Source organism: Peromyscus maniculatus, chromosome X, assembly GCF_049852395.1.
Source record: "Peromyscus maniculatus bairdii isolate BWxNUB_F1_BW_parent chromosome X, HU_Pman_BW_mat_3.1, whole genome shotgun sequence".
NCBI classification, from domain to species: Eukaryota; Metazoa; Chordata; class Mammalia; order Rodentia; family Cricetidae; genus Peromyscus; species Peromyscus maniculatus.
In genome coordinates this window covers 141,837,498-141,860,682 of record NC_134875.1, presented here as the reverse complement: position 1 = coordinate 141,860,682, position 23,185 = coordinate 141,837,498, and the positions used below count along the sequence as shown (strand labels likewise).

Here is a 23,185-nt window from a genome sequence, read left to right as displayed (position 1 = left end):
AGGCCCTTTGGATGCCACATTATGATACCACATGCCCTAGACACCAGACATGAAGTTACAGGATGTAATGTTCACCCTACTTGGTTTTCAGCCTTGCCTTGGTCCTGTCCGTCCTTTCTGTATCCTCATTCCTTATGGAATGAGAGTGTTTATTCTGTACTACCACTCCTTTGGAATTCTGTAACTTTTTTAATTTTAAAAATTCCATTCATCAATTGTGTGTGTGTGAGAGAGAGGGGGGGGCGGGAGGCAGGGGGGACTTCTGAGATCTTGGCTAGGGCATCCTGTGAAGAACTCCTAACTTTTGCACTTATTTCTGTAGTGCTGAGAACAGCTGACTGTAAGTCTGGCAGGAGGTAGGCATTTTACATGCATCAGCTAACAATTGTCCTGTAAACCAGGCTGGGGGGGGGGGGCAGGCAGGTGTCAGGTGAATTGCCAGAGAAGCACAGGTCAGTATCTGAGTGCTAAAGGCTAAACTTTGCCTACATAGAGCCCATCTCCAGCCGAAGGTAGAAAAAATGGGGAGAGACCAAGGATAGCCTAGCTTAGTCCACCAAGGAAGAAACCAAAACATGTTGTGTGGACCCCACATCTGGGCTCTTCAAACACTCAGGTCCAATTCATAGGGAGGCACCAAATGCTTATATGGCTCTAGCTGCTGCTCTTGCTAGCTATCTTCTTTGGATGGCCTTTCAGCATGCTTTACCAGGAAGAAATCAAAGGCACTGATCCAAGAAGTGTATGGTCATCTAAACCATTCTACCTTTTCAGGTTCTGTGAAAGCAGCAAAACTATCAACTGAATATTGTCAGACCCTGCTGACTCTAAGAGCCATTACTCTGCCCCATCTGTCCTGTGCTAGGCTGAGACCCAGGGCATAACTATTGGTGCTAGAAATGGGTCCATTTTACAGGGAAGCAGCTTGGGCCAGTGGAAATGGATCTGGGCTACAAGTCAAGAAAAACCTCATCTTGACTTGCTGTGTGGCTTGTCTCCTCTGTAAATGAAAGATAGCTCTTTGTTATTTAATATCCTAGATGTATACGCAGAGCACATATAAAGAATCTAGACCCAGGCTTCCTGGCTCAAGTCACTTCCCTGCCCTCAAGAACAAAAATATGGCCAGCCATTGCATGGAGGGCCAATAGCAGGGGTTTCAAGGCAAAACCAGGCCAGTCACAGGAAGGGTGAGAACAGAGGCCACATGCTTTCCACATGGCCAACCTCTACAAAGAAGACCAGAGAACTATTTTGCTGAATATCTACTCCATCCTAGCTGCTTGGAATTAGTTAGTTCATACAGTTATCACAGTTCTATGTAACTGTAACTAGCCTGGCAGAAAGGAAAATATTCTTTTTAAAAAGAATTCTTTTTAAAAAGATTTATTTTTATCTGCAATTATGCATATGTGTGTATGCATATGTGAGTATATGCAAGTGAGTGTGTTGGATCCCCCAGAGTTGTGGAATTATAGATAGTTGTGAGCCACCATTTGGGTGCTGGGAATCAAACTCCAGTCCTTAGCAAGAACAGGAAGTGCTCTTAATCACTGAGCCATCTCTCTAGCTTGAATATTTTAAAGAGACAGTTGTGTCTCTCAATCTGACTTTCAGATTATTCAAACAATGGGCCCCAAAGAAAGGGGATTTCCCCAGGAATCTCATGCCAGGAGAACTTGTCTCCAGGAGAGAGATTTTACCTAGTTCAAAGCACCATACAGGAAAGGGACTAAAGCCAGACAAGGAAGGGTCAATGGTGGCTCGGACCTCGCCTTGACCCAGCCTGCTTCCATGTGCCTATCCTTGACCCTCTATATAAAACTTTGACCTCCCTTCAGGACCCTGAAGACAGATGTGGGGGGTTCTCTAGACCTCTTCGTTCTTCTTCCCAATACCGTCACATTGAATAAATCGCTTTTTCATTCTGCTTTCCTTTTTTTTTTTTTTTTTTTTTGGTTTTTCAAGACAGGGTTTCTTTGTGTAGTTTTGGTGCCTGTCCTGGAGCTCTCTGTAGACCACGCTGGCCTTGAACTCAGAGATCTGCCCGGCTGGGATTAAAGGCGTGTGCCACCGCCACTCAGTACTTTCCTCTTTTTTTTTTTTTTTTTGGTTTTTCGAGACAGGGTTTCTCTGTGTAGCTTTGCGCCTTTCCTGGAACTCACTTGGTAGCCCAGGCTGGCCTCGAACTCACAAAGATCCGCCTGGCTCTGCCTCCCGAGTGCTGGGATTAAAGGCATGCGCCACCACCGCCCGGCTCCTCTTTTTTAATTGGCTTACTGAAGACAAGTGGTTGAACCTAACTCTGCGCACAGGTTGTGACCTCCAAATTTGATAGCATAGCAACACGTGGTCATCCCAAGTGGTAAATTTAAGTGACGAAGACTTGGGAGGATGATTCTCTGAAACTCTTGTGCCCAAGTGTGTACTCAGGATATGGACTGGATCAACTCCAAAGCCCACACTCCTGCCACTGTCACGCAGACAACATATGAAATGAGACAGAAACCCGACCCTTGTCTACCCTCCTACCCAACCAAAGCATCGTGCCGACCCAGTTGTCTGAATTACCATTAGCACATCACCTCCCTGGACTGGTGCCTCTCTCTCCATGGGCTGCACGGTGGGGAAGGGGCAGAAGTAGGAGGCAGAGGCCAGAGGTGAGCACAAGGTCTTTTATGAGGCATCAAATATACATTCTTATATACAAGGAGGGAAAAAAGACAATGCCTGAACCCCCGCTCCTCTCCATACCGTCCCTCCCACCAACACCCTCCCATCACCCTAAGCCCCAGGGACCCTTTGACATAGAGGGTCCATCTGTCTGTCTGTACTGCAGCCCATACTGGACAGGGGAGAGGAAGGCAGGGACTGTGGAAGGAGCTGGATGTGTAGGGCAAGAAGAGGAGCTGGGACTTGTAAAAAATATATTTATAATAAATAAACAGGGCTGCAAAAGGGCTGGCGAGGCAGTGGAGATTTTGATGAACAAGAGGGGCTTGGGCATTCTGGCTCGCAGCCCCAGCTCTGATGGCTTCAATCTCTGCCTCAGGAAGGACATCTTGGGCTCAGGGTGGTCCTCTGGGAGTCTTTCCCCAGGGCTGATGCTGGGTGCCCTGCCCCAGTGAGATATGTGTGGGTGATATCTGTAAAGTGCATTGTCTTCAGTTGTTGGTGGGAAAAGTAGGAATGGGGGCGGGCATGCAATATGGGTGAGGGAGGGCAGTACCCTTCTCATCCCAGACCTGAGCCCCCCCCTCCACCTCCAAAAAAAAAAAACCTGTCTGGACTTTGATCAGGATAAGAACATTGCAGGGCAAGGCAGGTTCCTGAAGCCAAAGAGGTCTGGGCTGGGGCCTATTAGGAGAGAGGGCGCACACAGACTGGCTCAAGAGAGGAAGCACTGCCCTCAGTGGGGGCCAGCACAAGCGGGGTCCCACCCACGGAGTGCACTGATGGTCTGTGTCCTCCAGCAGGCAGAAAGACACATGAAGGTGTGTGGCTAGGCCCTGAGGTTTGGCCAGAGCTCGGCAGAGCTCTGTCCTAGCCCCACACAGCAGAGGAGTTTCTAGGGAAGCCTTCCCTCTCACAGCTCCAGGAGCCTGCCTTCTCCACCAGCTTGCAAGGAAGCTCACATTTGTCCAGAGGTCTGAGGTCACCAACCAGACCTCCAGGGACAAGAAAGAGAAGAGGAAGACAGGAAAAGGAGGACAAGGACTGCGGAGAGGTCCCCCCCCCCACTTCCCAGCACTGCAGGGCCTAAGTTCAGGCCGCACGTGGCAAGGGCCCTCCAATCTGGAAGGCAACCCCATGACGACTGCGGGGGGTGGGTGGGAAGAAGGGTCTGGAGATATGGAGGAAGTGGAAAGAAGGACACTGCTGAGTGTATATATAGTTTGAAAAAACCGAGGAAGAAGAGAGGGGGCCAGGTCCCTCTCCCGTGGATTTCCCCAGACTATCCTGTTCCCCAGCACACTCACTCCATTCCTCAGACCACAGTGCTGATCCGGCTTGGCTTGGCCTTGGGGTTTGCACTGGGTGGATTAGCCGTGCCAGGGGGCCCAGAGGCGTGCAGTGGGCCATGGGGGGAGGTGGGTGGGAGGGGTGAATGTGGGGTGTGGGGTGAGGGTGGGGGCAGGGGCGGGTAGGAGGGGTGAGGTGGGATGGGTGAGTGTGGTGACAGGGGCGACTGGGGGTGGTGAGGGTGGGAGTAGGATCCCCCTGGTGGCCGGGACCCAGGGCCCCCAGCTGCACCTGCTGCTGGCATCATCTGTGGGTGGTGACTGAAGATGAAGTGCTTGGGGCCCTGTTTATGGGCAGGAGGGTGCTGTGGAGCAGGGCTGTACAGGGGTAACGGGGATGTGGGCTGGTGCAAGGGGTGGCGGCCATGTGGAGCAAACTGAGGGTGTCCTCCAGCCCCTCGTCTTGGGGCTCTGCCTGGCCGGCCCAAGGTATAATGCTGGGGTCCTGGAACTGGGCCATGGGCATGGAAGTGTCGATGTGGCCCCACAGGTGGGGCTGAGGCAGGTGGTGGTGGAATGGAGCCCAGCTGGGGCAGGGGTGGAGGCTGCTGAGGGGGTGGAGGCAGAGGGGGTTGCTGGGGTGGGAGGTAGGGTGGTGGGGCAGGGCCCGGTCCTTGGCAATACTGGGCATGCAGGGCCTGGAGCTTGGACTGCCCATCAGGTAGCACCCCCAGGCCACCATGGCTGTGACCATGGTGGTGGTGGTGATGGTGGTGGTGGGTGGAGGAAGCAGATGAAGACGAGGCAGAGGCCTGGCCTGTTGGCGGTGGTGGCATCTGGAAGGGCCCCTTGCCTCTCTTGCTTCCAAATAGGGAGCCCAGGAAAGATGAGGAGTTCGAGACTGGCCTCTGGCTCTTGTACTCCTCTGGCGGCGGGGGTGGGGGCGGAGGTGGCATCCTCTGGTGAGGGCGTGGACTGCTAATAACAGACCCCTGAAAGGGGGGAGGGGGGGAAGTCAGGCCAGTCTAAATACCCTAAACCCCCAGCCCTAAACTCCACCCCTGTCCCTGAAGCTGGAGCAACAGGGACCCCAAAGTAACAGCAAAAACCAAACAGCAGTCCTGTATTTGTGGCCAGCTCTGCTCCCCAGCTCTGTTGCCACATCCACTACCTCAGTTGAACCTCAGAGGGCAGAGGAAGAATCAGTAGGACCTCCTTCTCATGACCATTTCTCAGGCCAAGAAAATGTTAGGCTAGAGAGGCAGAGTGACTCGCTCCAGGTCAAAGAGCAGGATTTGGAAGTTAAAGTTTCTTGAGGCCCAAGTCCAAGGGCATCCCTATTTGGAGTTGGCCCTGGGGTTAAGAAGGGACATGGGAGAGTGGAAGACAGACTGAGAGACAGGCAGAGTGAGGACAGACAGAGTTGAGGACAGATGGAGAAAGTGGTTGGCTGGGAGAGGCAGCCATATGGTTCCCAGCACGGAAGAGGGGGGTAGGCAACAGGTCCCCTCCTCCTCTGGGGCTCCATGGCCAGGGCAGGGCTCATGCAGACAATGAGTGGGGCAGGAGCTGACACTTACTTCGATGGTGCTGTCCAGCGATCCCACGCTGTTACGCCGCCCCCGCTTCCCTGCACCCACAAGCAAGGAGCCCAGCGTCAGAGCAGCAACCCTCCCTCCCCACCCTGCTGGGCTCCAGAGCTGGGCACCAGGCCTAGGTCCCTCCCAGGGACAGACACCCCATTACCCCTTTCCCCCATTGAAGAGGGGGAGGTAGGGAGGAAGAGAGGCTGAAAAGGAGGAAAGAGAGGAGGAAAATATGGAGGAGAGGCAGCAAAGGAGAGACAGAAGAGGGATAAGAGGAGAGGGGCTGAGTCTGTGGCCCCACTTTATACTCCCTGGCAGAAACCCTGGGCCCCACCTGTTCTGACCTGGCTACCAGGCCCCCGTGACATAGTGCCAGGGCTCTGAATGAAGGGTGTGTGTGTGTGTGTGTGTGTGTGTGTGTGTGTGTGTGTGTGTGTGTGTGATGGAGGAAGGCTGGCAGCCAGTGACAGGAGGCAAAGAGGACACCTGGTCCCGCATCTCCCCAGCCAGGGCAGGGGCCCAGAACACTTACCTGCATCAGAGAGGTCTCGCAGGGAACTACTGAGTGCACCCCGCTTGAGCCCATCGCCTGCCCCATAAGTGTCCTCCAGACTACTGCGGGCCAGAGTCCCGTTCACCGAGTCCTTGGCTCCTCCAGGCTGTGAGGCATTAGGCCGCATCATACCTTTCTGCTTCTCCAGCTCCGCTGGAGAAAATGGGAAAAGGTCAGGAATAACATTAAGAACCCACCTGATTGACTAGCAGCCTACCTCTGTTTTCCTCCTGCCTTCTGCTCCCTTCCCCCACCCCTACTCCCCTAGTAGTACTCTTCCCCCATCCCACAAACTGCAACTCTTATCTTCAAAGCTCCTTAGGTGCCCAGCCCATCCTACGCCATCTACCCCTTCTTTTTCTTTCCTCCCTGTGAATATAAGTGTGTGCCGACTCTTCTTGTTCCCTTCCCCTCTTGTTATCTTTCATTTCTTTACCCTTTTGTAGACAGGCCTCCCTTAACACCCCTGCCCTTTAAACATGGGCTCTGCAACAGATGACTCATAGTAAGGATGGGAAGACCCTTCTGGCCTATGGTGAAAGACAGTCCTTTCAAAGTTCACTCCGTTCTCAGATGCCCTGCTTCATAGCAGCGGAGCTCTTGGAAGAGCAAGGGCATGAAACTGATGGGCCTCAAAGCCTCTATTATGTGCCAGGCAGTATGCTGGGGACAGCACATACTTGATCCCTCTCGTTCCACATTATGAGCATCATCTACATTTTGCAGGAGAAGAACCCGAGAACTCGAGAAGTCATAGAGTTTGCTCGGGGTTGGACAGTTGAAATCAGTGAAGCCAACACTCTAGAAGCAGGTCTATCCTGCTCCCCTGGGCACCCCCTATACCTCCAACGAGGTCATGGAAACTCTGGTCTAGTGGGCCTCTCCTGATATAGCTAATCTCTTGCCTGGAACCTCAGGGGTTCCAGGACTCTACTGAACTGATACTCCGCCTTGCTGAAAACCTATCAAGGAACTGACTACTGCTTCTGTTCCTCTCTGTCTCCTTTCTCCTCAATGCCACTCAATGTTACTTAACTGTGATTGCTTAGCTTAGAGAAAAGAAAACCTGGAGGATACCAGGAAGAATGAGATCTAATCACCATTTTCCATCATCTATGATCTAACTAACTTGGTGGAAGCCCTGGGTATTGAGCTGGACCTCAGCTCAGGAGCTGATACTGAGGATTGGAGACAGGAAATGATACTGTTGAAAACCATGGATGCACTGGTCTCTTCTCTCTGCCTCTCCTTCATCTTCAACTTCTCCCTCTCCTCTCCATTTTCTCTTCCTCTCCCTACCCTCTCTTTGTGACAGAGACTCAATACATAGCCACGGCTGGCCTGGGAATTTGAAATCTTCCTGCCTCAGCCTCCTCAGTACTGAGATTACAGTACTGAGCAACCACTATGTCTGGCTCCTTGTCAAACTCTGTGAAGATTTCTTTATTCCTGTTTGATCTAAACAAAGGGTTAAGAGGGCCACGAAACTCACCCAAACTTGCCTAGATAACAGATAGCGGACATGAAGTATGAAGCTATAGTCCTAATTCCCATTCCCTGAGTCTTTTCCCTCATACCATTCAATAGAAGGAAGAAAGGATGGGGGTGGAGAGCACAGCATAGAGTCTCCATGACTGGAATAATAATCTGAGGTTAGGAAGTAATGACCCTCTCGTCTCTGAAACCATTCAGGCAGAAGCTGAAGGATTCCTAGAATGAGGGTAGGAAGGTTGGGCAAGCTAGCCCTCAACTCTACAGTTCTCAGAAGACAGGATTCTTGGTATCTGCGGGTGACAGGGGGAAGGAGTCAAGGCTGTAGCTACTCACATTCCACGCGGTACTTCTCCATCTCCTGCACCTCAGCAATGGACTCCCGCAGGTCAGAGGTAAAGCGCAGCCTGTCTTGGAGGCTAGGAGCATTGAAGATGATGAGGACTTTTCGTTCCCCTCCAGGTACCGCAGACAGTAACTTGATCCCAAACTGATAATCTGCGCCAATGAGAGGGGACAGGAGAAGCTGGGTATTTCTGTCAGGTGTGAAGCAAAGAGGCTAAGACAAGAAGCTGAGAAATGATACAGCCCACTCCCCACTGCTGCCAATCATCTCTGAGACAGACTCACGCTATTTGGCTAGTCTCAAACTCCTGGGCTCAAGTAACTTTCCTGCTCTGCCTCTCAAACACTGTCCTACAAACACACATCATCTTGTCCATCTTGGAAATTATTTCTGTAACATCCAACTCTGAAATGCCTCTTCTGTGCCCAAGCATCTTCAGTGGTTTCCCCTTGTCCCCAAATTCCTGGTAGCCTTGGCAACCTTATACCAGACTCCAGGATGTAAAGGCAAACAGAATTCTGAACTGCTTTCTAGAAACCATTTCCTTTGTCCCTCTGCCTCTCACAGTGACTCTGCTCTCTTGAATGGCACTCAATCCTGCTCTTCCCAGTTCAGTACTTCAAAGCACAGTGTGCCTGCCACATCTGCTCACTAAGGAACACATAAAACATTGCTGTTCCATGTCCTCCAGGGGCCACACCCAAATCATACTCCAGACTTCCTTTCATCCTTGGACAAGTAGATACTTGGGAGACTTGAACCCAATTGTAGAGGACTTCAAAGGCTGGAAGCTAGTATAGATGAAGGATGAGCATGGGCTCTGATAAACCCTGGGATGCATGCTAGGGTTCAAGAGGGGACTCACATGAATTTTGGAAGAGCTGCATGTGCATTTCCACCAGGGGAAAGGACTGACGGAAGCTGTATGTCACCAAGATCTTCTTCTTCTGGAAAATTTTGGTGACCTTTGGCAAACAAGGGTGGGAAAGAGATAAGAGGCTGAGTTAAGGGTGGGGAATTTCCAAGCGATACCCATTTCTAGTAACCACCTTCCCCACCTATTCCCAGTAACAGACATATACACATGAGCACATATACCCCCACAAGGGAGAACTGAAACTTGAGGAACAGAGAGGAGGGAGAAAATGCAAGTTCGTGACATCATGAGCATACACAAGCACCTGCAACTTTTAAAAGAACTAAATGAATGCGGTCCCTCTAGAGAGCCTATCCTAATACCTCACATAGACTTCTGTTTCCTTCTTTTGAGCTTCCAGGTTGCCGGTTCTATCTATACCTTTTCTTTTGTCAGACTCTATGGTAGTTCTGACTATGTGATCTCCCCCTGCTGGCCTAGAGGGCAGGGGTCTCGTTTTCTGGTTCTCCCACCTACTCCAACCTCCACCATCCAGAACTAGCTTATAACGGCAACTTCCACCTAGCCTGTGAACAGGATTAATAACCTCTCAACAACCCAAAGTCTTTATCAAGTATTTAGGCATTCTGGATTCTACACTAACATAAGCTCAGACAATCTGCAAGTGGCTGTTTTATTTCGTTTATTTTGTATGCTGGGAATGAAACCTGGAGTCAGACAAGTACCCTTATCTCTAAAATACAGCCTCGTCCCCTACAAATGGCTCTTAAAACAAACGTTTGGTTTTACGTTGGTTACAGCACAGCATGGTGTCAAACACTTTTTGGTGGAATGTGGTGTGGTGGTTGAAATAAGGCCTCCATCACGTAGCCCAGTCTGACTTTAGCTTCCTGTTCCTTTTGCCTCCACCTCCCAAACGCTTAGGTTACAGGGGTTTATCACCACACCATGTTGCAAAACACATTTTAGGTCCTTTGGATTGTGAGTCCCTGAAAACGAGGACTGAGTCTGATTTATCTCCATGTACTCAGTGGCTAGCATAGAGCTACATACACAGAGGGTGTCCATGCATGAAGGGTATCTAACAGTGACTCAGCACCTGTGTGCGCCAGGCATGCCTAGGGTTAAGGTGTGATTGTCTCTTCCCCTTCTTTTCTTTTGTAGTGCTGGGAATAGAACCCAGATCCTTGCATATACTAAGCAAGCACTCTACTACTGAACCGAAATGCCAGGCACTGACTTCTTATTTCATCTTCTTGACAAATCTAAGAGAGAAGGGTTAGCACTATTTCATGAAGCAAGCAACTAAGATTTGGGGAGGATGTTGGCGGCATTTTCTCTAAAGTGGTGATTCTCAACTGGAGATGATTGTGACCCCTGCTTCCACAGGATGCAGATGAATGTATGGAGAAGACACTGCTTTCTTTTCTTTCGTTCCTCCCACCTTTTCTTCCCTGAAGATGTTCTCTCCCTCTCCCACCCCTCCTCTTTTTTGCTCTTCTCTGGAGAACACTTTTTTTTTTTTTGGTTGAAGGTTTGCTGTTGACTTCTAGTAGGTATCTCAAAGAGCAGATAAAATACTACATTGTACAAGACCAAAGAAGGAACAAAATTGCTGTTCTCAAATCCCTGGAGTACTGTCTCAGAGCAGAGGGGGAATACTTATTCTTTGTAATCCCGAGAAACAGTGGAGAACATAGAGTAGGAGGCGAACCACATTAGGAAGCAGATTCTAGTCAGGTGTGGCAGTGCACGCCTTTAATCCTAGCATTCCAGAGGCAGAGGCAGGTGGATTTCTGTGAGTTGGAGGCTAGCCTGGTCTACATAGTGCATTCCAGGACAGTGAGACCCTGTATTAGAAAAACAAAACAAAACAAAACAACAACAACAACAAAACCCTTTCCCCCCAAAAAACCTACAACAGATTCTAGCAGTCAGGGCTAAGCCATCTTGAAGAGTGGTTCTTGCCCAGGAAATCCTGAAAATCCCTTCTTATCCACAGAATCCAACAAATCCCCTCACTAAAAGATGTGTATCTCCGTACCAGTGATGTGCTTTGTTTCAATCACTTCCAACATCAAGACAACTGAAAAGTTCATGGGGCCACAGATTCATAACGCTCTGTGCTACTGTGATGGACAGGGACATTTCCTACCACATCCCAGGTTATAGGTCTTCCATTGTCCCCTGATCCTTACATTGTCTGCCCTTGTGTGGCTGTCACTACATCAACATGAAGGGAAAGGAGGGCAGAGAAGGGTTATGCCTCACTGGAGACCATGCAGATGGCATGCGGAGCACTGGCCCCGCCACACTCCACATACCATGGTTTGCTCTAGAGCCAGCAGCTGTGCTGACTATCTCCCCCCATTTCCTTCTGCCCAGTGCCCATACCACAAGGAGGTCATTGAAGAGGAAAACCTCCCGCTGATGCAGCCCCAGCCTCTGGGGGCGGTTTGGATCTGGCACCTCATAGAGCTGGCAGCAGCAAACCAGTCGACGGTGAGGAAGAGACAGGACCTGGATAGATGTGGAAAAATAGGCGTCAGCAAGGTCACCCCATCAGTTTCAAGCTTCTGAGTACCTTAACAAGGCAAAACGTACATCTGACACACAAAGACTATAAACAACTAAGTCCCTTAAGCTTTTCTGCCACCTTGTCCTTGTCCCGATAGCCATTGGTCTAAAATGCCTTTACCGCCCAGCTCTGCATGGCCGTATTTTGCTCCCCTTTCAAATTGCCAATTCCAAAGTTATTTTCCAAGAAGTCTTTCGGACTTCCCTTGGCTTAAAATGGCCTCTCCCTGATTTCTGTTTCTCTAAATTAGACCACAAGGCCAAAATATTATTTGTGTCTTTGTCTTGGAACCTCACTCATCTCTGAGTGTCCCTAAAGACAGAAATTGTGTCTGATTTCACTCTATGCCTCTGGATTCCAGTAAAATGCTGGGATCAGGAATAAGCCATCCATAAATGTTTGTTGGCCAAAATATATCTGTTTCATAGAAAATATTAGCTTGACTCTTCTTACTTGGGATGGGCAGACAAAACCATAGATGAGAAGAAAATATTTATACAGCACCTACTATGAACTTTGCAATATACTAGATGCATTTACATGGAGAATCTCCCATAATCTGCACCATGATCCCCAATGAATACAATATTTTCCACTTCATTTTACAGATAAGGGGAATCTGGGGCTGGGGGAGGGGAGTGACTTACCACACAATAGTGCCCCCTTCCCAGGCACTCACCGGTTTCTTGCCAACAATCATGCGCTCCACAGCCTGCACCTGAGACACATGGTCATCATTGGTACGCAGTTCACGACCTTGGATGCGCTGGTAGATGCCTACCAGGAGGTCTCGGGGGATGTCCTCACCATTGTCGACCCCTACATGAAAAATGTAACACAGGAGTATGTTATGTCAATATGGAGGGTAGACAGTAGGGGGGTCTCCATAATCTCCCACACCCAGCATGAACCTTAGCAAAAAAAAAAAAAAGTGGGTATTCTTGGTCTTTTAGCTATGAATGGGACAGGGGAAGGTGCTTTTCAACAAAACAGCCAATTACTTTTTTAGCCAGGGTAGGGATTTTGTCTAAAACACTTATAACACACTGTAATTGAGACAATCAGGTACTACTTTTTTCCTTCCATGGTTTTTTGTTCTGTTTTAAGATTTATTTGTTTGTTTGTTTGTTTTTACATATATGAGTGCTTTTGTCTGCACGTATGTTTGTGTATCATGTTGCTGGCCTGCTGTCTTTAGAGGTTAGAAGAGGGTATTGGATCCCTTGGAAATGCAGTTACAGACAGTTGTAAGCCACCATGTAGGTGTTGGGAATTGAACCAGGGTGCTCTGGAAGAGCAGCAGTGCTTTTAACTGCTGAGCCATCTTTCCAGCCCTCCCCCATGAATGACTTTCTTCCTACCTTCCCTTCCTTCCTTCCTTCCTTCCTTCCTTCCTTCCTTCCTTCCTTCCTTCCTTCCTTCCTTCCTTCCTTCCTTCCTTCCTTCCTTCCTTCCTTCCCTTTCCCCCTCCCTCCCTTCTCTCTGTCTCTGTCTCTGTCTCTCTGTCTCTGTCTCTCTCTCTTTCATTCCATCTGCCTATATTTCCTAAGTGCTAGGATTAAAGAAGTGTGCCACCACACCTGGCTATCTTTGCTCTCTTAACTGGGAATACTACTTGAAAATAATATCCAGAGTTGTTAAGAATCTGAGGGCTTTGGCATGGATACTGATGTAACAGTTTCAGAAACTAATCTGGCAGGAGCCTAACTATTCAGACTCATCAATTCCTTTCCAAGGAATCTATTCTAAGGAATTATTCAGAAATGTATGTGAGACTGATGTCAAAGAGTGTTCACCAAGTGCTATTTATGAAGAAATTCTGGAACAGCTTAATTTCTAACAATAGAGAAATAGCTAAGTAAAGGATAGTTTATCTATAAACTTGATGCTTACTAAAATATTTCAATAATGTGAGAGAATCCTTGTAGCAAGTTAAGTGAAGAGTAAGCTAAGAAAATACACGGGGGCCAGAGAGACGACTGAGCAGGTAAGGGTGCCCGCTGCCAAGTCTGACAGCTTGACTTCCATCCTCAGGACCTACATGTGGAAGAAGAAAACTAAAGCCTGCAAGATGTCTGTCCTCTGACCTCCAGAAGAACACCATGGCATGTGTACGCCCACACATCACACACACACACACACACACACACACACACACACACACACACACACACTCCACACCCCAATCAACAAACAAATAAATGTAAGAAAAAAATAATTGTTGGCAGTGCTGAGCATTAAGCTCAGGGACCTCATGATTATTAAGTACAGTCTGTTGCTGAAATAGAGCCTCATGCCCTACATTCCTAAAATTAACATGTATTGTTTGTTTGCTTATTTATTCAATCACTGAAGGAAATATATACAGTTACACACACAATCACCCCCTCTATATCCATAGGCGATTGGTTCTAAGATCTTCCATCAATACTCATATCTGAAGATGCTCATGTCTCATATATAAAATAGGACAGTCAAGTACAGTCGCCAAATGGTAAGGTGTTGGTCTTGTAAAATGTGGTAGTATTTTCATATAGCCTACATACATTCTCTTGTTACTTTAAATCATCTGTATATTACTTACAATAGCTACTGCAATGTAAACTGGTTTTACTGTATTATTCAGTACAGATACAAGTTTTTTTTCCCAGATATTTTCAATCTACAGTTGGTTGAATTCATAGATGAAGAACCCACAGGTATGGAGGACTGGCTGTATATGTGGTGAGCATATGTGTATGGATGAATGAATTATGAGAAACAGAAAATCTACCATCTTTTTCCACTCTTGACTGTGTGCTGAGTGAAACCTTCTCACTCTCCTCTTTAAAGCTTCTGCTATTTAAAAAAATGACTTCTCCTTTGGAAATACCATACTTCTTCCTTGCACAAGTGCTAAAAGTACGTTCTTCTCCCCACTGCCTTTTTACCTTAGCTGCCAGACAACTCAAAGCCTTCAACTACATAAATGATGACAGTCAGCGACTCTCTTGTTCTCCACATCTCTATTTCCCTTTTTTCATTTCTTTTGAAATAATCATATCTGTGCCATTTTAGTAGGCTGCTCTTTGGCAAGAGCTAGGGCTTGACATCATTACAATAGACCAAAAGAAAAGATCAAAGTGACATCATTTATCTGGTACTGGAGAACCTCAGATAGTGGATCCACTTGACCTTCCCAAGTGTTCATCTGCCCCATCTCAGTTGTTCGCTAAACAACTTCACATTTTCTTCCATCTGGGCCTTTGTTATTCTTTCTGCTAGGTAAGCCCTCTTCTATTTTTAGTCTGTCATCTTCGAGTCCTCTGGGAAGTCAGTGGGAGGTAAGATCTCCTTCCGTACAGCTCTGGTTGTCTATTGGCCTCTTTGACATCACTGTTCACTTTCTGTCTTATCGTGGTTATCTAGGCACTACATGTCAATCTCTCCCTTAAGCCGGGAGAGCTCTAAGAACAGAGACTATAGCAGACTCCCCTCCATTGTCCCTGGTCCTCATTTTACTGGGTACACATTAAGCATCCAGTAAGTAGCTGACTGGTTGGTTGGCTCAATGAATAAATGAATGGAGGGAAAGGTATCTAAAATAATCAAATGAGTCTTTGTGGGTATAAATAGGAAAGATAAGGAGAGCGATAATAAGGAATGGATAAAGGAATAACTGAGTGAGTGAATAGTTTAAGAGCTAGGCTATTTTTGTTTTGTTTTCTGAAACAAGAGTCATATTCTACAACCTGACTCGATACTTAGTAAATAGCTGGTTTGAGAGTGAGTACATGGACAAACACCTGGTTTTTCTTTGCAGTTCTGGAAATCAAACTCAGAGCCTTGCACATGCGAGGTAAGCACTCAGCTACTGAGCTACCCACACAGCCTGGCAAATAATTGAGTGAATTAATAAGCGAATGCCCTGGGGACATCCAGCCGTGAGATAAAGTGACAGCATTGAAGGCTAATTTATAAAGACATCTGGGATCTCTCTCACCCTACTCCCATCCCCACCCTTGTTTCTTTTCTCTGATGATGGGCAGGCAAAATAGATGGGAAATTCTGGTCACCTCGCAGGTTCTTAATGAAGTCATCCAGTTTCATCTTGCGTTCAGCCTTGACACTGGGGCTGTACATGTCGGTATTGAGGAGGATGATGGCAAAAGCAAGGATGAAGATGGTGTCTGGGTTCCGGAACTGGCGTACAAGGGCAGGGTTACAGACACAGTACCGCTGGCTGCGAGACAACAAGGGTCAAGTCTAGACTCAGGTGCCAGCAATCTCCACCTACCCACCATTTGCCCAGGGTGCCATCAGAAACCCTTTCCTTCAAGAAACACTCCCTTAGTATTCGGAGTCTGTCTTCTTTGATTTCCCCAATACTACCACGAAAAATCACTACCTTCGCAGAACTTTTCCAGGAGACTTATGTGCATTGTCTCATGCAGTTGATCACACCGCTGCATGATTGCTATTTCCCCATTTCTTTGGGTATGTAGTGGTGGGGATAGAACCTTGGGCCTTGAGCATGTTAAGCATATGCTCTGCCACTGAGTCACACCTCCAACTCCCAAGCAGTCCTATTCTACACAGTTATAATGAAGGCTCAAAGTGGTGAGGTAACTTGCCCAGGCAATAGAGCTGGTGAATGGTAAAGCTGGGGTGAAAACAGATCATCTGGCTGCAAAGCAAATCTTTCTCCCATAATGGGAAATGAGTTCTCAGCAATTCCTCCATCTCTCCTGTAAATGCTCCAAAGGCGTGGAGCAAGATTTAGACCCAGCTCTGTTTGATCTTCAAAGCATTTAGAGCTGAGCACAGATATTATGGCATTAGATACACTCAAGTTCAAATCCTGGTTCAGCTAACTTACTCTAATGTCCCTGAACTTCAGATTTGTCATCTACAAAAATAGAAATACCAACAGAAGCATCTACCTCATAGAATGGTAGCCTTTTTCTTTTTCCTTTCCAGTACTGGGCACAGAAACCAAAGGCTCATAGTCATGCAGCAAGCAAATGCTCTATCACTGTTTTACACACCCAGATCCATGAATGTTACCATTTACTACTGATGTTGTCATTAATATTAATATGCCTATATCTCAGTTGCTAGAGCTAGATACTTTATATTTACTACCTCTGAACCTTACAAAAGGCCTCTCAAGATGGGATTTACCATTTCTGGATTGTTGTTTGTTTGGTTAGTTTTTATTTTGTTTCTTTGAGACAGGGTCTCTCAATGTAGGCCTGGCTAGCCTGGCACTCACTATGTAGACCACACTGGCTTCGAACTCAGACATCCTCCTGGCCCATCCCTCAGCACACCTGACCTTCATTTCTGTTTCATGGTGAGAAAATTAAAATGCTCAGAGAAGCGCCTTGTGGAAACAGGGCACCAAAGTACAAAGGGATGGCTTCAGGAGTGGGAAGCAGGCACACCTGAAGGCTTCAATGAGTCGCTCCACTTTCTGGGCCTCACCCTGAACGCGAATATGGGATTGGAACTTCCTGAGCGCATCATCCAAATCCATAGAGGAGAAGTCCATCTCATCCACCACACAGCTGGAAAGTAAAGAAGTAGGGTGGGTGGGTGGTGGCCTTCTTCAGTTCTCTACACAAACCACTGAGCCACCCACAAGCAGAAGCAGCCCAACACTCCCACCGACATGCTTCCAAACTTTGGACCTAAAACACCTGAGAACAGAAAGTTTGAAGTTTAAGAAAACTGAAGACACATGGTCACTAAGAGTACTTTCCATTAATCTATTCATTTCAGTGATGGGAAACTGAGGCCCAAAGCAAAGTATTAGGTGAGCATGCCCCGTGGGGAACCACTCTTAGAACACTTTAGGAATAGGGTCAAGAGAGCTAAGATCCTTTAGGAGCAGAGGGGTATGGGAACAGGAAAATCTATCCATCTTGTTTTGAAAAGGTTTATCTGAGCCCAAAAGACAGACTGCCCCCTCCCTTCCTCCTGCCTTCCTTTTCCAGGAATCCCTAGCCCGCCTGCCCCATGTTGGGGTCCTCACTCCAACACATCTCGGTTGAACTGCTTCTGCCGGTTCCCCAGGAATTCCCCTATCATCTGCCGGCTCAGGCCTTTCCGCTCCAGGATGAAGTGAGCCACCCCCACAGGAGTGTCCGACAGGAAACCTCGCTCGATCAAATACTGGATACCCTTCTCTGGCTTCCTGCAGAAAGAGAAGAGGTAGGTGAGATAGTTGGTCCTCTAGAACTGTGCTTGGTCCCATTTCTAGAACTGATTTGGGGCCCAACTAACCAAGGCTTCAGAGAGCTGAGGCTCTATAATGTGGTCACAGCACAAGAAGAAGCACCTTTCCCATTTCACAGAGTTTCAAAATTCCAAGGCATCCTCACACTAATTTCCTCTTTTAGTGGAGGCATACCACAGTTGGAAGAAAATAAGTATCGAAATGAGAACCTACTCTCTGCCTGGATAGTTCCAGAAACCATCAGAGTCTTGAGAAAAGGCCTGAGCTCTAGACCAGACTGCATCTCAGGACCCTCAGGACAGGGAAGAAGTGAATAGGTTACTTTGTTCCATGTCCTACATCCTACCCAGCCTCTGTGGCTGTTTCTACAGATGAGGTGCCTCCAATGTTTTCAGAGAGTGGGACCAAAAAACCTGGGTTGGAATTATGCCCTGTGCAGAACTTGAATGCCCCATGAAACCAAAATTTGGAAGTTTGGACTTTGATGTCCTAGGGGTCTCTCTGAGCAATCACTTTCTAACTGTATGGCTTTGCAGAGCCTCTTTTACTTCTCCAGATCTCAGTTCCTTATCTCTAAAATAAGAACATTACTACTGGCCTTGCTGAGTTATTGTGAAACTTAAATATAGGTGGCAGTGTTTAACAGACTATAAAGATGTGAGGTATTACATCAAATGCCTTCCACTATATCTAATGTTTTCTAATTGCATCTTATGTTTTCTAATTATTTTCTAATCAAATGCCACACTCTCACCCCCATTCCTAAGCACCTGGCACAGGACCAGGCACCTAGGAAGAGCTTAGTCACCGTTAGTCACAGCAGCCTGCTGCCAAATACACAACCCTACTTACAGAAAGATGAAAAAACTGAAGCCCAAAGAAGGAACACAAGTTGCCTAAGGCTAGACAATGAGTGAACAAAGGCAGATTAGGGGTCCTAGTCCCCATATTCTAGATTGCCTCCCCTCTGAAAAGGGGGTATAGGGATGACAACACCTGGAAGCCATTTTTGGGGAACATCTTGCCATCTTGCTCAAGATCAGACAAACAGATACTGAAAGCACTAGGACCCGAACTCAGGCATGTTGGGGGCCTCTCTATTTGGCAACCCTGTTTTTCCACCTTTGTTTCTTATTTTGGTTAATTGTCTTTTGAGACAGGGTCTTACTCTATAGCCTAGGCTGGCCTGGTGCTCACAACAGTACCTAGGCTGTCTTCTAACTATGGCAATCCCTTTGACTAAAGTCTACTGAGTGCTAAGCTTTCCAAGCATTCACTACTGCATCCACCTTCTGCCACCCTTCTACTAGTCCTTGATACCTGGACATCTGGGGAGAAATACCATTTCACCAAATGACAGGATGGTAGAACCAAGGTCACTGCTTCGAGCTAGGACCTAAAACAAGGTGCCCATGCAGGATGGGAAGAGGTAAAGAAGCTAGAACTGAGAGCACATACTTATTGAAGAGGTTGAGGCCAATTCTGTAATGCCGCCTCTGTACCACATCATTGTTGAAGGCTGGTGAGTCCCAGCTGTGCCGCGTTTCCCTCTGGTAAGTCTGCTTGCACAGGCCAGTGGCTGGAGGTTCCCTCAGGCTATCCCGAGAAGAGGAGCCAGAGCTGCAGTTGATGGTCTCATTGGAGTTGCTGGAGCTCTCAAGGCTCTCATTGTCTCCACCATCAGAGTTCTCACCTGCTGCCTCACACTTCCCCAACCTCCGACCTCCAGCCACACCACTGGGCCCAGTGCCACTATTGGGGGCTGCTGGCAGGGGCCCTGGCGGGGCTGGAGCTGGACCCTCAGGGGCAGGGTAGTGGCGGTGTGGGATTGGGGCCCTGCCTGGTGGCCCCTTGTGCTTCAGGGTCCCATGGGGGCTGCAGCCATCAGCCTCATACACCAGCTGGCGGTGGACAGACCCGCGATCTGAGCGGTCACTCAGGTCTACAGAACTGTCACTGGGAGGCTCAATGGTAAGGAGGGGAAGGTGTGCAGCCCGGAGCCGGAAATCCCGGCACTCCAAGCACCCAGGACCCCTGCGAGCGCCTTCCTCACGGCTACCATCTTCCCGGGTCCCTGGTGGCATCGGTGGAGGAACTGGTGGGAGGGGAGCTGGTGCCCAGAACTCAGGGCGGCCCTGGGGTGGGGGTTCTGTGCTGGGCAGTCGTTCGGGTGATGGAGGAGGAACTGGGTCATCCAAGTAGAGGGGAAGGTCACTGAAGGATGTGGCTGAGCTGTCCTCTTGATGTTCCTTTGATTCCCGCTTCTCCAGCTGGGCTGACCCTGGCTCCTCAGACATAGGCCCCGATGGGTGGCAGTTCAGAGCCTCATCGATGGATTCAGCCAGAGACTTAACCTGCACACAGTGAAAGGTGAAAAGGGAAAGGGAGGAATGATGACGGGAGGAATGGCACAAGGATCAGAAGGAGAGAAAACAGAAGGAAAGGCAGGGAAAGCTTCCTGGTGGGTCGGCTAGAAAAGCAGGTGTCTGTGTCACCTCCCCCCACCCGTAGGTTCTTTATTTTAAACTTTAAAATATTTATTTATTCACTTAGTGTATATGGGTGTTGGGTGTTTTGCCTGCATGTTATGTCTGTACACCACATGTATGCCTGGTGCAGTGGAGACCAGAAAAGGGTAGCAAATCCCCTGAAACTGGAGTTATAAAGGGTCATCACCCACCATGTGGGTGCTGGGAATCAAGCCTGCCACCTCTCCAGCCCTTTGTTACCCTTTTGTATGTATGTATATTTTTTATTGAAAATAAATTTATTTTCACACAATATATTCTGATCAAAGTTTCTCTTCCCCCAACTCCTCCCAGATCCTCCTTACCCACCCAACACCATGCCTTCTTTCTCTCTTTAGAAAACAAACAAAAAATCAAACAAACCAGAAAAATATAATTAAAAAAAATCAAAGAAAAAGCACAAGAAACACACACATACTTATCCAATCAAAACCCATAAAACACAAAATCAGAAACCATAATACACAAGCAAAAGACCAGTTAGATGAAAAATGTCCAAACAAAGCAGTATGAAACAAGAAGTCTGCAAAAATACCATTGAATTCATTGTGTGTTGTCCAGCCCTTTATTTTACAAGGAAATCTAAACCTAAAGGTTTGTTTGTTTGTTTGTTTGTTTGTTTGTTTTTGAGACAGGGTTTCTCCGTGTATCTTTGGAGCCTTTCCTGGAACTCACTTGGTAGACCAGGCTGACCTCGAACTCACAGAGATTCACCTACCTCTGCCTCCCGAGTGCTGGGATTAAAGGCATGCACCACCACCGCCTAGCTTCCCATAGGTTCTTAATAGTTTACAAAATAACTCCCAGGTAGTCACAGAGTTCACAGAGGCTAGGACTAACAAGGACAAAATGCCTTCACAGACACTCCACTATGTCTATCTCCGTATCAACCCAAGTCAAATAGTACCTCCTCCCTCATTCAAGCCACACTCTTACCTCTGTCATACCATCTCAAATTCCCATCCAGGGAAAACCCCAAATCTCAGCTTCCTCCCAGAGTTCTCTGTGTGAATATCTCTTAGGAAATCCATAATATTTACTCTTGAGGATCTGAACTGCACCCAGTAACTCTACCTCCCTGTATATCTAGCTTCCAAACTGGCCCCTAATGACCTCTTCCTCCTGGTATTCATAATCTTAGATACCACACTGCACTAGAGTTGGTCTGTGTGGCCCACAACACATGGTAGAAATGAAGGTATATCATTTCTGGAATGAGACTGTCAAATTCTGTCTTGCATACTCCCTTTGACTTGTATCCTTCAGACTCCTTGCCTAAGGGAAGCCACACTGTGAACAGTCCTAACGGAGAGGAACTGCCAACAGAGGAGTTAACCTGCCAGGCCCCCTCCAGCCTTTGGAGACTGTGTCCTACACAGCATGACAGCAGCCTCCTGAGAGATCCAGAAGCAGAATCATCCAGCCATGCCCCTCACAGCTTCTTGGCCCTCAGAAACTGCATAATAAATGTTGGTTGGTTGTGTGTGCGTGTGGTGCACACCTGTAATCAGAGCACTTCAGAGGCTAAGTTTGAAGAAAAAACAAAGCAAAGAGATAATTTGTTGCTTAAGCTCAGTTCTAATGTCAGGGTTTCTTATTTGTTTTGCAATTTATTATGACTGTGTCTGTTAGCACATGATGTGTAGGTATAGGTACAGAAGCCACAGCGTGTGTGTAAAGGTCAGAGGACAACTTGGTGGCATTGGTTCTTCTCTTTCCACCTTTATATAGGTTGCAGGGATTGAACTCAGGTCACCAGGCTTGCCCAGCAAGTGCCTTTACCCACTGAATCATCTCACTGGCCCCTAAGGTCAGTTTTAAGTTACTAAATTTTGGGGTAGTTTGCTGTACAGAAATAGGTAAGTAATACATTTCCCCCACATCTGACTTAGATAGCATGGAGTGCTAGATCAGGCCTGGTTCTTCTATCTCTTCCATCAGATGCTATTCTCCTATTCTCTACTCTTCCCTTGAGGAATAGGTGCGAGCTCAGTTTCTATTTTAGATCAGCTACTGCTTGACACAGAAAAGATGCTTAATTATCATATAAATGAATGGATGGATGATGCAGATCTTCCCTTCATTACTTCTTTCCTTCCCTCCATATTTTTACTGGCCTCATAGAAGCATGCATAGACCAATGACAGGGTCAGATAACAGAGCTCAGATCACAGGGATTTCTTCTTTTAAAAAGCCTGATTCATTCAATAATTTCTACCAAGTACCTCCTTAGTTTTAGGAGAAAAAAAAATCCAACTAACTTAGCAGTTACCATATACCAGGTGCTTTCATGCATGTTATCTAGTTGAATGCATCTTCCCAACAGTTCTGCAACAGCACTAAAAAGAAAGCTTTATCTCCCTTTTGCTGGTCAAAAGGTGAAACTGTTTGTCCGAGGTCATACGGCTGGGGAATGGCACAACTGGGATTTTCACCCGCAGAGCCATGCTAAAATATCCTTAGCTTAGAATGACCTCCCATTCCACTCACTGCCATGTCCATTCCCATCATTCCACATTTTTGCCTGAGCAAACAATGCCCTCCTCAACATCTCTAACTAGCTACATCTTTTCAGTCCTGTAAGGCCTAGTTACAATGCTGTCTTCTCCAAGACACTTCTCTGGTCCTCCCAGAATCCCTTCTTGGTTCTGAACATACTCTGTTTTAGGATACAACCATGCACCTATATGTCTTCTATTGTCTACCAGACTGGGAGATCCTGGAGAATATGAACCAGAGCACAACAAGCCTTAGCCTCAGTCTCCTCCTTTAAGAAATGGGGAAAATAATTTCTACCTTACAGATCTGTTGTGAAGCATACAGAGAACCTGGCATCCACCAGGTGTTCATTATCTGTTAGTAAATCCTTTATTTGCTGTTATAGCAAGTTTCAAACAGTGGGGACTTTTTGTTTTCTTATCTGTTCTATAGACTCATATTTTATTGCATTATTGCATTTATTGTGTGTGTGCACTTGCATGTGTGTGCACTTGTGTGTGTGTGCACATGTGCTTGTATGTCACGGTGCATATGCGAAGATGAGA

General features: G+C 47.4%; 1 protein-coding gene across 7 annotated transcripts in view; it reads right to left on the bottom strand.

Moving 5' to 3' along the window:
• Positions 1 to 2,661: 2,661 nt before the first annotated feature.
• The window catches only part of Iqsec2 (IQ motif and Sec7 domain ArfGEF 2), an 82,151-nt gene continuing 61,627 nt past the window's right edge, over positions 2,662 to 23,185 (bottom strand). For 4 of the 7 annotated variants that reach the window (XM_015987494.3, XM_006993993.4, XM_015987495.3 and 1 more), the window contains 11 exons: positions 19,072 to 19,967; positions 17,410 to 17,571; positions 16,820 to 16,942; positions 15,449 to 15,615; positions 12,073 to 12,212; positions 11,210 to 11,335; positions 8,804 to 8,903; positions 7,929 to 8,090; positions 6,081 to 6,254; positions 5,543 to 5,592; positions 2,662 to 4,954 (listed from right to left, as the gene is read on the bottom strand). In XM_015987494.3, coding sequence (XP_015842980.1) covers positions 3,989 to 4,954; positions 5,543 to 5,592; positions 6,081 to 6,254; positions 7,929 to 8,090; positions 8,804 to 8,903; positions 11,210 to 11,335; positions 12,073 to 12,212; positions 15,449 to 15,615; positions 16,820 to 16,942; positions 17,410 to 17,571; positions 19,072 to 19,967 — 3,066 coding nt within the window. In that variant the 3' untranslated portion in view covers positions 2,662 to 3,988. The remainder of the gene's footprint in view (positions 4,955 to 5,542; positions 5,593 to 6,080; positions 6,255 to 7,928; positions 8,091 to 8,803; positions 8,904 to 11,209; positions 11,336 to 12,072; positions 12,213 to 15,448; positions 15,616 to 16,819; positions 16,943 to 17,409; positions 17,572 to 19,071; positions 19,968 to 23,185) is intronic. The other 3 variants (XM_015987497.3, XM_076562046.1, XM_076562047.1) reach the window with 1 other exon arrangement.